This window comes from Amphiura filiformis, chromosome 20, assembly GCF_039555335.1.
Source record: "Amphiura filiformis chromosome 20, Afil_fr2py, whole genome shotgun sequence".
Lineage (NCBI taxonomy): Eukaryota > Metazoa > Echinodermata > Ophiuroidea > Amphilepidida > Amphiuridae > Amphiura > Amphiura filiformis.
In genome coordinates, this window is record NC_092647.1 from 18,736,948 (window position 1) to 18,752,213 (window position 15,266).

General features: G+C 36.8%; 1 protein-coding gene across 1 annotated transcript in view; it reads left to right on the forward strand.

The window, feature by feature from the left end:
* Positions 1–15,266, forward strand: part of LOC140141758 (telomerase protein component 1-like) — a 78,715-nt gene that overhangs the window by 19,359 nt on the left and 44,090 nt on the right. Inside the window, 11 exon segments of the mRNA XM_072163626.1 lie at positions 2,025–2,102; positions 6,009–6,142; positions 7,635–7,791; positions 8,352–8,443; positions 9,728–9,904; positions 10,214–10,401; positions 10,404–10,455; positions 11,967–12,089; positions 13,373–13,493; positions 14,553–14,735; positions 14,983–15,158. Of these exon segments, the coding sequence (XP_072019727.1) occupies positions 2,025–2,102; positions 6,009–6,142; positions 7,635–7,791; positions 8,352–8,443; positions 9,728–9,904; positions 10,214–10,401; positions 10,404–10,455; positions 11,967–12,089; positions 13,373–13,493; positions 14,553–14,735; positions 14,983–15,158 (1,481 nt within the window).

Sequence of the window (15,266 nt, forward strand, 5' to 3'; positions counted from 1 at the left end):
TTCTCACAATTTGTCACAAATGTCATCTGTTTTGTTGCAATCTTTAGTGGGGTCCGCCGGACAACCTCAAAAAGATATTTGGTTGTCCGAAAATATTTTTGGTTGTCCGAAATTTATATGAACTTTTTGTGCCGTAAAAAATTAAGTAAAAAAAAAAAAAAACATATACTGCCGTCAGTATTCACATGTCACACACCTTTCCCAAACTCACCTTGTTGCTATTATAAAATATCAAATATATCCAAGAAAATACAGGTTACATGTAACATGTTCATCATTTATTTATCATCAATAAATTCATATTTGTGCTGGATTTTATGCTTAAAAGCATCAGAATTCCCCCGGGCAGAATTCATTCTTTTCAAGTCAAAAGACGTAAACATGATGTCCATTGATAAAGTGTCTCATTAATTATTCATGAGCTCATTGGTTTTCCCAGATAATTAGTTTCAAAATACCCATTTTGAAACTAATTATTTATGCATGTCAGGTATAGCTTTAGGGGTCTTGAAACCTGGTGATGTCAGAGATTGTGTCAGAGGTCAGGTCACTCTGATCAGGTCATGAGGTTTTTCCAGGGGCCGGCCCGGCCATGTGCTATAGCTGCTTGTGTACCGTGGTGCACCGTCTCACTTCCCTGCACCGATTGATATTGCACACCTGGTAAAGGCTAGTCACGATTATCGCACTTTCAGTTTCCCACGCGTTTGGAGGGGAATTGGATTGCGTACTTTGTCGATGTCTAGTGAGCAAATTTTTTCAATATTTTGAGAAAATGATGTCAAATTTTCTATTCTGTATTGTTTGGTAATAATGTCTTTTGCCAATAGTATGCTTAAAGTTGTAATTTTGTGTTTTTGATCGCAAAGATCGGATATTTTCGTTCGATTCAATTCTGAACCCTTCGCAAGGGTGCCGATTTCGCAGAACTTTGACGATAATTTTGCCTTTTGGACACTAAAATGCTTTCGATCCTCAATTTTGTTTCAACCGAGTCTTAAATTAGCAAGCACAATACGGTTGGTACCACTTTTATATACATTGATGAAATTTTAAAGAATTTTGTTTCAAGTTTCTAACCGGCGCAAATCGTTAAGTGTGTATTTCCCATTGACATCCAAAATGGGAAATACGAGTCTGATGGACATAGGAACGGCGTCCATGAGACTCAGCGAGTCTAGTAAAGGCCAAGGTTATCATGATTATGATGATGTTTATAAAATACTTGCTACAAATTTATGGGAAAACAACATTTTTAGTCATGATTTCTTCTGAACATTTCAAGATTTATGCAATGCATTTTATGGTAAGCTTACTCTGTAACATTGGTACACATTTTTATGGTTGTCCCTCGGACAACTGCCGTCAGCATTTTGGGTTGTCCGACGTTCATTGTGGTTGTCCCGGACAACCGGACAACCACTTATTTCGAACGCTGGTAATAAAACTTTAAAATCTTAACCCCCTGAGCACTACCTGCCGATCTAACATTGCCTCTAATTGGTCAATTACATGATATCATCATTTTAATCACCAATCAGAATGGAGCTTTGCAAATAATCCACCCCAGTGTTTTGTGTGGTGATATTATTCTAACAATGTTGCTGATTGGTCCAATTGATAATGAAAACTTCTTTATGACCAATAATAGGCAGGTAGTTCTCATGGAGTTAACCAAAACTCTATTCTCAAATAAAACCTACACAAATGCGTTATGTGATTTGCCAATGCGGTTAAAGCTTGATAATTTCATTATCAACATACTATGACTTGTAACTGTATTGGGGTATTCCAATTGAAATCCACACATTATCCCCTATTGAAGACATGACCTTAATCTTCCACACAGGAGTTGAGAATTTTAAATGGGTTTACCTGATTGAGTGACTTCGTTTGAAATGTACTCTTCCTGTGTGGAAGATTGAGATGATGTCTTTCATAAGAGGTGTTTGGATTTTAACTGGAATATCCCAAATGTATTTTGATTGACCTTTGCCAATCAGTATTTCTACTTCTTAATGCAGGCAATGAACGACTACTCAGATGACCAGGCTATCTTCAATACAGAGATTCTCTTTGATATGCTCAGAGATAGAACACAGGTAATGAATACCGCCTTGAATTCAAACCCTGCAAGCTGGGTGCGTCCGCTACAGTGGGGGGCGCTCAGCACATAGATTTACCTCCGACCAAACACACCTGAAAGGTGTTAGGGTTAGTCGGGCACATTTAGTCAAAACAGTGACCACCAGTGTTTTGGCCCAAAACACTACGGCATATGTGTACAAGGTTTTGGGGCTATTTATATAGCACTAGTACAATGAACCTGGAGGTAGACTGTCTTGTCTATAACAAACAGTCCCCCTCTAATAAACGCCCCTCCAATTTTTTTTGCAAACATTTCCATGCCATATCGTATGAGTAAGCTTTAAACTTGCATCAGTCATGTCAGTGATGATCGCTATATTGCATGGACAAAACCTATTATGACTCAAACTTCCAACCATTTCATTCAATTTAACGTAATTAAATTATAGCCTTAATCCCTGAAAAAGAAAGAGAAGGTGTCAGTAGTTTGTAGGTGGTTCATATTGGTATGAATTAATGATCTTTCGGACCTAGAGAGTGACTCGAACATTACATACAACAAAAGTGTGATTTGACCACTCGTGTTAGCGAGTGGTTGACCACTCGCCTTTAAAATCTAGACGGCAAGGCCTGCATGTTACACAAACCTGCATGCCCCATATTTTGCAGGTGGTGGAAGGACTTGAATTATGTTGAGTAAAGAGTGCTTGTAAGATATTAAAAACCTCGCGTCGAGGTTTTGCCAAGTTTTAAAAATAACGGTTACTTAATGAAATAACGGTTAGTTCATGAAAAAGAAGAAGTGAAATTTAGCAAAACGCGATTTGAGGTTTATTTACCCGTAAGAGAGATCTATTGTTCCGCTTATTGTATCCGCTATTGTATCCACTATTGTATTCTATTCATAAAAGCTACTGCAGGAATCAAGGCAATCCCTGATATCGCGGTGTCTACCGCCATGCGTTTAGATTTATTAACATTCAAAATGATCCGATACTCTTACATTTATAGACTTATTCCCGCTTTTTATATAATATTCAGAAATTGCAATTATGAAAACTACAAACTTTGAAAGTGAAAATATATTACCATCGAAAATATATCATACTTAAATTCTATAGAATCTATAGAAGCATTGCATGTGACGTATCATCCCGTAAATATGGCAGACTACTCAAATGCATTCAACAAAAGCATGATTGCAATCTACCGTGACAGTTCGTCTCACACACATAACCCTGCACTATGATCAAATAAGTTGATGACAACATTTGATTGAATGGACTGTACTCCGCCATAACTACGGTGAAGGACACCGGTTCAAATTCTTTGTTTGGAGCCAATCAATAATTTCATGCAGGGCCTCTATAGATACCCAACCCAGAAGTGCCCATTTATTTTCTATTTTTTTGTAATCGCGCCCAAATATCCCCGCAAATATCTTATACACGGTTTTATTGATTCATTTTGGGCATTTCAAAAGTTAGAAGTCGTCAAAAATGGCAACATCCATTGATATCAATGGTTGAGTAAACATTGTCTAAACACTAGATAAAAAGACAGCTTTGTACTACAGAGAATATGTGAGGAAAAGGAGATAGATCCAGCTATCCTCAAACAGAATATGTGTGCTGCCGCTCATTCAAAAGTAATCACGCTATTCAGGTTTAACAATAAAATACAATAAAGGGGTTCAAACCCATGATGGGTGTGATACACAACTTGCTGCTTACTAGTTTTAGGGAAAGGTCAGTGTCTGTATATCATCATACTATGCATACCATGCATGCAGACCCTAACATCCAGTTATATTTCAAATAAAATATGACCAAGTTCCATGGCAAATTATAATTTTGACGCTTGTTGACTCTTTCAACCTCTACGATTTATGATACAGACTATTTTCAATTATCAAAATATCTTTATTAGGTTTGCAGGAAATGACAGGAAAATACATACAACAATAAAATAAACATGATCAACAATCATCCCTTTTCTAACAAAATCCTAAAACACTCTCCCTAAATAATTATAATTCGAAATAATAACACCTATTCATTTATTCATTATAAACCTCTCGCAAACTGGAATGTGTATGTGGTGAATTGTAATTTTAATAACCGATATATGGAAACAAACAGGTGCTATAATATTATTCAAAATCAAGAATAATATCAAACAAATCCTCCTACTCGAACAGTACACTTAATTTAGGCCCGGGATTTAGGCCTACGTTATGATTATAGACCTAAGGTAAAAATACTTGAAGAGATAACAAGAAACCTTTCGTGCTTGGCCACTGTAGTGCTTGGCTGATCCTTGCTGGATGAAGGTCAATATTGATCTATTATGTGAGTGAAATCAAACACAGTGTTCTCGTTGCTACTCCCATGTAATCGAAGGTCGTAAAAATTAATCTGATAACAATAGAGGGTATTCATTACTACATCATTGATGTGGTTGCTCAATGCACATGCATAAAATTCTTCCACATAGGCTGTTTAGCTTAATCATGTTAATCGGGATGTGACCTCTTGAAATGATATCATCACACTGATCAGAATGATCTTTATGTTATTACAGTGCGGCACACATAAAATGTTCAACACAAAGTGAACGATGTTATAACTTGGAGGGCTAATAAACCAACACCGCCAAATTCGACTGACGTGTGTACATGTACAACGTGAGAAAATGGAACACTCGTTGTCTGATAATGCATGTGTTTATGGTTCGGATAGCGGTTACTTAGCAGCTCTCGTTCCGCTTGGGTTTATTGAATACACTCTATATATAGTCATCAATATGTCGTTTTCAGTCCCTGGCTGAACTATAGGGTTCAGCTATAATTTTTAAAAATAATTCTTTTACCCCATGCAGCTGATTGGGGTGGTTACGGTCGTTTAAAACCACTAACCGCTGAAATGAGGATATCGAACATAGGCACCGCAGGGCTACAAAAACTGCTAACCGAAATATGGATATCCAACTAGTTTGCCCTCGAGCTGTAAAAACCACTCATCGCGAAATATGGATATCCAACTAGTTTGCCCATAGGGCTACAAAGAACCACAAACCGCGAAATATGGATATCCAACAAGTTTGCCCCGCAGGGCTACAAAGAACTGCTAACAACAAAATATATCCAAATAGTTTGCCCAACAAAGAAAAAAAAAACCACTCATCGCGAAATATGGATATCCAACTAGTTTGCCCCGCAGGGCTACAAAAAACCATTAACCGCGAAATATGGATATCCAACTACTTCGCCTCGCATGGCTACAAAGAACCACTTAACGCGCAATATCTTTTTACCTCAAAAAAGAATTAATATCTACCAAAGCACGTTTCAAAAAGAAAAAAGGGGCCAAATTTAAAAAATCTATCCTGTGTGGCTTTTCACCCTTTTTTAAACTTAGTCCCATTTATGAAAGTTTCTAAAGACCCATACGAAGTCATCTTTAGGCTACTTGTTTGTTTTCTTAGTTGTCAGTGTTCATTTTGTAGAGTAAATTAATTAATGTTCGTGCTTGATTGAAGTTTTTCCGTAAAGACGTTATAATGTATTTTGATTTAAGCAAAAGTAGCAAATACTCACTTTGTTAAATTCTTCATCGTCTTGTGCGATCCTGCGCCTTATGTACAGATGTAGGGCCTATAATATGTAACAGGTTGACAGACAGTCAATTTGCTAAGTATATATAATACTCTACTACTCTTTATGAACACGCAATATAATGAAACATAAACCTTCAAATGTTTTTGATAATACATAGCCTACGTCATATTGCACCGCTTTCGAACAGTCTTAAACCTAATTGTTGCATGTAGAAATTAGGACTCATTCTTCATGTTATTACGGTACCAGTTTACTGAATCATATATTTACTGATAATGATGCTGGTTTGATTTCTTCCCAGATTGATAATATTCTAATATTATCTGACGGTGATGATGATGGTGGTCTCATTGGAACATTCCTGGGCAAATACCGACGTCTGGTCAACCCAAATCTACTCTTTGTTAACGTTGATCTCAGTGGTGCAAAGTGCAGGTAAATATCATAGTGATGATCTCGCCAATCAGACAATAATAATAAGATATTGTTTTTAGCTGCTGGAGTGCACTAAATCATCTCATATAACACAGGCGACATCATTATTTTAAGTAAAACATTGAGGTGAAGCCGAGTTGTTTCACTTCATTGTTTTTCACCAAATATAATGATGTCGCGTGTTATTTGAGACGATAGATGCACAACAGTGGCTAAAAACAATACCTTTATTCTCATTCTTGAACATTTCTATTCAAAAAATATATTAAATTATACCAAATTTTAATCAAATTAAATCCTACGTTTTACAAGGAATTACCTAGGGCTTAGAATCGATCAGTCCTGTTGTTGCTATGCACCTCCGATTGGTTAAAATAGCATGTACGAGTATCGCATCGACACGTATGTGCGAAGTGTGTAATATCGTGTCATATCACAAGAATAAGAACCAATAAGATTGCAAGAACATTCTCAAGTGTGTAAGAATGTTGTATATATCTACATCCAAGTTAGCTACTGGTCAACAATAATATAATATCTCGGAAAGCTGGCACTTACCAGCATGGTTGTTCTCAGGGAGCAAGAGCCCAGTAAGAGGGGAACCAGGAATAACAAAGTCAATTGGCTTCCAATCCATCCCATTCACCTGGAATATATTTTCAGTTTTCCCCCTGCCACCTTCATCCCATGTGGTGCACGATGTGGATAAGATGTATGCGCTTATTGCATCAAAGTTGTCATTCTTTCTCTCATTTATTCCGCTTTCAGAGCGTCAAGCGATGTCGTTTTAACTTGAAGTTGACATGTGAATGATTCAACCAATCATTTCCAACCAACTGGATCTATTATTTTGCTAATTCATTTATCTTTCTCGATTATCAACTTTCGGTGATGAATAAATTCAAAACAATAATTATTGACAGCAATGAATGTTCTATATAATGTGACACGATCAAGGGAAATGAGTCGGATGTCGCTAATATTGATTTTGAGATATTGGCAGAGAAAGTGTTAAAATTCTTTTGTTTTATATTGTTTTCAGCGATTGATAAATTGACGTAACTTTGCAAAGAAAGGTTGTTTCAACATGTGGTTTTCAGTTTCTGAAAGCTCTAATTGTTCTCTTTAGAAACATTATGTAAACCTCATTTTCGACCAAAATGTATTTTTTGGCATTTAGAATGTTTTAATTGTCGTCTGCAATCGCTATTGCCGTGATAAGTATAAATGCAAAAGCAACGGGCGATGCATCGCAAAATTCTGCAATTGACAATCGCTTTCCAAAAGTGGTACATCGCAATCGCTCAGCGATTGAGTATAAATTCAGCTTAACATTGAAACAAAGCATATTTTAAAACATAACAAACAGAATTATTGGCCAATTTAAAGATAACAATTTTTTACATAGGAACAAAATCACAAATGTCCTTCAACATTTTTTTTAACAAAAGTAATTTTATTATATTATTTGTTATTTCTGTGTAATTTTCAGTGTTTCTAGTTCATCTGACATGTACCAACATCCAAATGATGTCTGCATAGCAGGCTACAGTGACCAGATACTTAGATTTGTAGCAGAGAGAGGCAATGGAGGACAGCTGAACCATGTGGAGAATATAGACAAGGCTTATGGCTTGCAGTCTAATACAGTAAGTCAAGTCAACCCAAGTAGTCACCATGGTCGAGACGAAAACTGTGACACGATTTGTCCAAAAAAAATTCCAGTTAAATGAAGATTGATATGGTGAAACATGAAGTTAGATTTTGCTAAAGGTGCTCCCATTTCCAAAATACTATCAATGACATATTTTGAACTATTTTAAACTAAATGACATTGTGAATTCAGTCTATGGTATATTTTGACCAACATATAAAATTGAAACTCAATTAAAGTATTATGTACACCCACCAATATATTATTTTCATATTCGCTATCATTTTGCAATTAGAAACAAACTACATTTCTTTTGGTTGAATAAATTCATCAGGATCGGTAGAGTAAACTCAGTAACCAAAGTTCTTGATATCTGATCCAGAAATTGCACTTACTTTGTGTACATTTCTTTTGTTGTTTTATTGTAGTTTATGCTATATTTTTCAGATGGCAGCCATAGCACATCAGGATATTCAGACAGCCATTAAAACCTCAACTTAAAATCCAAATTTGGTATTAGCACCCATAATATATGCATATGTTTCTATTTCTCAGATGGCAGCCATAGCACGTCAGGGTGTTTCCAGACAGGTCTCTATCCAGCCACAGAAGCCATTGCCAATACTTGCATCACAGCAGACTAAAAGGTAACCACTATTTATTGGCTCCCCCGGGTACTCAGTACAAATTATCATACGGGGATGCTTCACCTTTGGTATAATGACCCCTTTGTAGACCAATTTTTAAATATGGATGGGTCATTTTTTTACAATTGTCACAATAGTCAAAATTTTCTGAAAATTTGGGGGAAAGTTGTTAAATTTGGTCGATAATGTTAACTTCTAATATATCAATGGGTCCAAATTTATTGAAAAATTGGTATATTAATGGGTCCACTTTCAAATTCTCAGCAGCACACCCCTACCCAAACCAAACTTGTATATTGCTTCAGAACTGCAAATCATCTACTTGGAAAATACAGGGGTGTGAAATCTCCTCTTTTAAGGGGTACAACACCCCTGTGGTAAATTTGTGACTATTTATGTATTTTTCTCAAAAAACAATAACACACTGGTAACAAAAGTTATGTATATTATTGGGGCAAGGAATCCAATTACTACACTGAAATTTCAGTGACTCAAGACAAGCGGTTCAGTATATATGATAGGAAAGGATGTACATCCTAGCGGTACCTTGTTTCTTATCATAAATAATGAAACGCTTGTCTTGGGTCACTGAAATTCCAGTGTAGTAATTGGATTCTTTGCCCCTATAATATACATAACTTTTGTTAAATTCTTCCGGTTCCGATTTATGTGCCGAGTGTCGAGCGTAAATACATAACATAAACAATCATGCTGATTGGCTGATCAACAGTCATGACAACAACATAGTTGACCCATTGGTCATCAGCGCATAGGAATGGTGGAGACTTGGCCTTTATTCATCTTGGATTCCTTATTCAGACAATTATACTCTTAAGGGATGTCTCCGGCAATCACAACATTATGCCTTATATGTTAGAAAATTAATTATCAAGCATGAAACAAGTGGTTTCATTTTAAACAAACTCAAAAACAAATTAAAACAGCCGTCTCTCAACACGCCATATTCAAAATTCCCGGACGCCGTAATTGACTAGTGCAATGACGTCCCAGTAATACAATGAAGGCTGACAACAATTGAGCACAATTAACCATTACGTCATTGCATTAGTCAATTTTGGCGCAGGAATTTTGAATATCGCTTGTTTTATGGTCAATATGACTTTAAAAAAAATAAAACCATGTGATTTGTGCTTTATAATTCTTTTTCTAACATTTAAGGCATAATGTTGTGATTGCTGGAGACATCCTTCAAGTCAGACATTTTGAGTTACTAGTCTCAACATTACTCTAAATCTGTGGTCTCAATAACTGTCTCATTTGCAGGTGGAGAACTGCCCGTGTTTTCATCTCATCCACATTCCGTGACATGCATGGAGAGCGTGATCTACTGACTCGATTCGTCTTTCCTGAATTACGAGCAAGGGCAAGAGGGCGCTACATCAATCTATATGAGGTGGATCTCAGATGGGGTGTGACAGAAGAGGAAACAAAGCAAAACAAGTAAGTGCTGTTTGTATGCACTCAAGGAATACTGCCTTTAAATTCATGTCTCTTGAATGACATGGACTTTATTAGCACTGATGGACTACATCATTTTTGAAACAATGATACAATTTATTTGTGTGGCAACGTTTTAAGATTTTGAAACATGTTTCAAAAGATTAATTGTTACAAGTGTAAATATTTATCAAAAGTGTTTTTTTTTTTTTCAAAATCAGCTCGGCCCACAAAAAAAAGAAGAATATATCTATTTTAAGCATATATGGCAACTACAGGACTTGCATTTTTTGTACCACTGATTTTTTACAGGGCGGTTGAGATCTGTCTTTCTGAAGTCTCAAGATGCGATTTCTTCATCGGCATATTGGGAGAAAGATACGGCTATGTCCCCAACAGCTACATGGTCCCCGACAGTGAGGAATTTGATTGGTTGAAGGATCTACCATCTGGTCGCTCTGTCACTGAGCTAGAAATCTTTCATGGTGCATTGAACAAGCCAGAGGATGCTAGGGCAAGGCATTTTTCTTTATACGAGATCCGGACCTTGTCAGGTAGGTTTCTAACATATTATGATCGGTGGAGGCAGATCTCTACCCTATATCTTTATATGTTCATGACTCACAGTTACGTATTGCGCATTGAGACTTTCAGCTTATGTTATCACCCAGATGATTCTTTGTTTGTGTAGCTGTCCGGGCGGAAGCAAATTCATTAATCCACTGTCCAGCTCAAATGTAATAACTGGTCAACTTCAAACTTGGTATGGTGACAGGATATGGTGGCCTGATGTGCTGTATAGTTTTGTGTCAAGTTACTTGCATATTTAATGAGCTTCTTTGCATTTACAAACCTTTGTTATTTACACACCATTGTGGGGTGGGGGCCACCTTAATTACGAACCGCATAATTCTAGTTATTTAACTAATTATTGATGAAGTCAGCCATGTTTTTATGTGATGTCATTTCTAGCAATTTGTGTAATTACATTGCATGGCAGCAGCCTTTTTTGGTGAATGGCAACGCCCATGATCCAATATGTCAGCGTCCACAATCCAATGTGTCAGCGCAGTAATTACAAGGCACAGTGTCGACACCCTATATTATAAATATAAACTTAATACTCCGTTGGTGAGCGACGGGCGAGTGGTATTTCACCGAACAAAAGAAAAGGAGTTCTATCTGATTGGCGGGCAATCGATCCCTGGATCGCTCAGTGGTGAACTACAAACTCAAAATGGAGTGATGTATTCAATTCGATTGAAATCGATATTCTATTATTGACGCAGATAAAGAAAGTGGCATAGTGTGTATTGTATGACTTGTGATTTAATTTTCTAATACATGTGTTCCTTTATAGAATTGGAATTCTCAAACAGTTGAATATATCACAATTTTTATTTTGAAGATCAAAATCGTTACTTATAAAATGCAGTAAAATATATCCACAGCAAAATACTGGTCCCCGCTAATTAGTGTATTTAATTCCCAGTTAGTGTATTAAAAATAAAACCTGTGATTTATTTGAGAACAAATCAAATTTTCTTGTAATAGAAATATCATATGGGATACTGATCATGCGCAACTCGTAAAAACATAGAATATAAACTGTGTGGCAGGCTCTGTGGAATCTCATATTGTGTGTAAAATGGTATGCTAATTAGCCTGAGTCGCTCGGCCTATCTCGAACAAAATCGCCATGCGTAGCTTTTGAAAAACGAGAGGATTCATTGTACTATCACGGCAATTTTTAACACGAAGATATAGGGATGATGACGCTGTGCAAGGGGGAGGTTGTGCCTGCTCACCTTTTTGTTGTATTGCGTTGCCTTGGAATTTCATCAATATTATGTTGATTACTAGGCTAATTGATGATAATAATATTAACTCAATTTTCAAAGTTGCCTTCTTTGGTCTGACTGGTTTGGACTAGATCTTGTCATATAAAACAAGGAGACAGCTTTCCTAGCAACAATGTAGATGCAAGCATTATTTGGATACACAACAGTTTGTTACAGCAATTTCATCTTTCATCATGGACATTAATGTTGTTTTCTCTTTGCAGCAAAATTCCCAAGCATGCTGTATCCATCAGGAAAGACTTTGAAGTTGAATCCGAGTCAGCCAGAGTAAAGCTAGAAGATCTAAAACATCGCTTGAGGAACAGTGGCATGGAAGTATATGATAGGTAGGTTTATGTAAAGACTGGAAATGGATTTGATGTATACTTGAAAAGCATATTAAAGCATAGCTTGAGTGGCATGGAAGTATATGATAGGCAAGTTTATGTAAAGGCTGGAGATGGATTTGATGTATACTTGAAAAGCATATTAAAGCATAGCTTGAGTGGCATGGAAGTATATGATAGGCAAGTTTATGTAAAGGCTGGAAATGGATTTGATGTATACTTGAAAAGCATATTAAAGCATAGCTTGAGTGGCATGGAAGTATATGATAGGCAAGTTTATGTAAAGGCTGGAGATGGATTTGATGTATACTTGAAAAGCATATTAAAGCATAGCTTGAGTGGCATGGAAGTATATGATAGGCAAGTTTATGTAAAGGCTGGAAATGGATTTGATGTATACTTGAAAAGCATATTAAAGCATAGCTTGAGTGGCATGGAAGTATATGATAGGCAAGTTTATGTAAAGGCTGGAGATGGATTTGATGTATACTTGAAAAGCATATTAAAGCATAGCTTGAGTGGCATGGAAGTATATGATAGGCAAGTTTATGTAAAGGCTGGAAATGGATTTGATGTATACTTGAAAAGCATATTAAAGCATAGCTTGAGTGACATGGAAGTATATAATAGGCAAGTTTATGTAAAGGCTGGAGATGGATTTGATGTATACTTGAAAAGCATATTAAAGCATAGCTTGAGTGACATGGAAGTATATAATAGGCAAGTTTATGTAAAGGCTGGAGATGGATTTGATGTATACTTAATTGATTCAGGTCTTATCATAAGCTGCCAAGCATGTTGTATACACAAATGTCAAGGGCCCTCCAAAAAATAAGGGCTCTCACATATTAAAGCATTGCTTGAGGAACAGTGGCTTGGAAGTGTTACAACTATAGATAGTAAGTGGCTACTTCCTATAGATAGTAAGTAGAAATGAAGTGCTTGTTTCCAAACCATGTTAAGTCCACAACCATTATGCTGCTCATTTACAATCACAATTGCTTTGGCAAGTTTGGCATTAGCAGAGTATTGTTCTCATTTGGGAACCAAAGACTTCAAATAGTATTGTTACTGTGCATCCATCCACTGTTTGCTTTGTAATGGTGCATCCAACTGAAATTATAATACCTATAGCATCACAATCCATTGTAATATCGCACAGGTAAATCAGAAACATGTGTTTATGGACTTAACATGGTTTGGAATCAAGATCTTCGAATACAGACAATTTACTGAAATAGAATGTAAAACTAACAGAACTTGGTTGACTTGATTTATTTCAGGTATCCATGTGAATTTGGTGGTGTTGCCGAGGGACAAGCAGTGGCCAATAAACTGGAGAGGTTTGGTCAACGTGTCATTAACAACCTGTGGAATGCATTGCTGACACATTATCCAGATGAGGTGGGTACATTGGCTATTCCACTTGAAATGTGCCATCCCCCTGTGGATGATTTAAGAAAAGTCTTCCACAGTGGGAGTATGTTTTTCAAATGGAATTTGCTAGGGTTAATCATTTTGAAACCTATACTCACCCTGTGTATGGCTTTACCTTTATCTTTCACAACTGGATTGAGTATTTCAAATGGAAGTTACCTAACTGTCTATTCTATTTGAAACCCATACTCCCTCTGGAAGACTTCAGCTTAATCTTCCACAGGGGTAGAGTGGACTTCAAATGGAATAACTATTATTATGTGAAAAAAGGTATTTTAGTGTCTGTACTACATCTATTGTCTGACATAACACAGGGAACAATAGCAGTATTATTAAGTAGGGGATGAAATCCAAACTTGACCGGTGGTTGACCGCCAGTTCCGCCCAGGTCAGCCCGGTTTTCATTGTTTAGAACAATAGAAACCGAGCGGAACCGTCAAGTTTTGGTTTCATCCCTAGGACATCATGGGCAAATAATGAATTGCTCTGTATTGTATATTTTATGAGATGATGTATTACAGAAGTGAAAAACAATACCTTCTTCTTATTCTTAAACAGTTTCATTGATAGAGGATGTTAATATTTTATAACAAATGAAAGTAAATTCTAGATTTTGTTATCACTGTGGGAATGCGATTGGTTCGATTGGTACGGTGGCGCAGCGGTACAGGCTCTACCTCGCAATCAGAGGCTTATGAGTTTGGCCCCTTGCGGTGCCATCATGATGTGCACTTGGGCAAGGGGCTTTACCTCACTTGCCTCTCTACCCAGGGGTGAAATGGGGAACTGTTATGAATATTTTCCATTGAGCACCGCCCAAAGGTATGAACATGCCTTGGGCATTTTATGGCAGCTGACATTTTCTAACGGTAATAAATGTAAAGTGCTTTGATACACATGAAATATAATATACATCATATATGATCTCATATAACGAGGGCAGAAATCAATACAATTGCCTTCAAAGTGTCTTCAAATTGTTTTAAGAATATTTATTTAGAATGATATCAATTTGTTATCATTCAGGACATATATCTTGATGAGACGGCACACCAGACAGCTTTACACGATGCATTCCTAGAGACCCATACTCAGGGTTTCACTGGACGCAAGATGCAGATTAAGAATGCTGTAGATACCATACAAACCAGTAAGAATGGCGTTGTCATGGTGACTGGGAAGAGTGGATGTGGCAAGACTGCATTCATGGTAAGTGCTTAAAAACGGGATGTTTGGGACAAAAATGGGATCAGGGCAGGGCAGGTTGAATCTATGAGCAAGACAGTCCTGGAGGCTGGTCTTGTACTCACAGCATCTATTCTTAAAAACAAGAGAATAAAACAAATCCTCTGTTAAATAGTACCATTCATGAAATTGTTGCAGTTTATGTGTTTTATTGTGGCATGTAAACAAGGTTTCTTACAACTACCATATTCATTGTTTTTAATTTCTCCAGGCTACTCTTGCGCAACGTTTCCGTGAGAAATATGGCGAGACTTTGCATCATCAGGTGATGGTGCACTTCGTAGGAGCCGCTCCTGGCTCAGGGAATCTGTTAGGTGTCATCAACAGGCTATGTCAACAACTCAAAAACACATTTGGTCTGAGCTTGAATGTCCCACAAGATTTCAAGTAAGTTGTGTCATATGAAATCACAAATAAACAGGTAAATAATTCAATCAAAATCCAAGTGAAAGTGTTCTTTATATTGCATCAATACTGCAACTCAGATGATGAAAA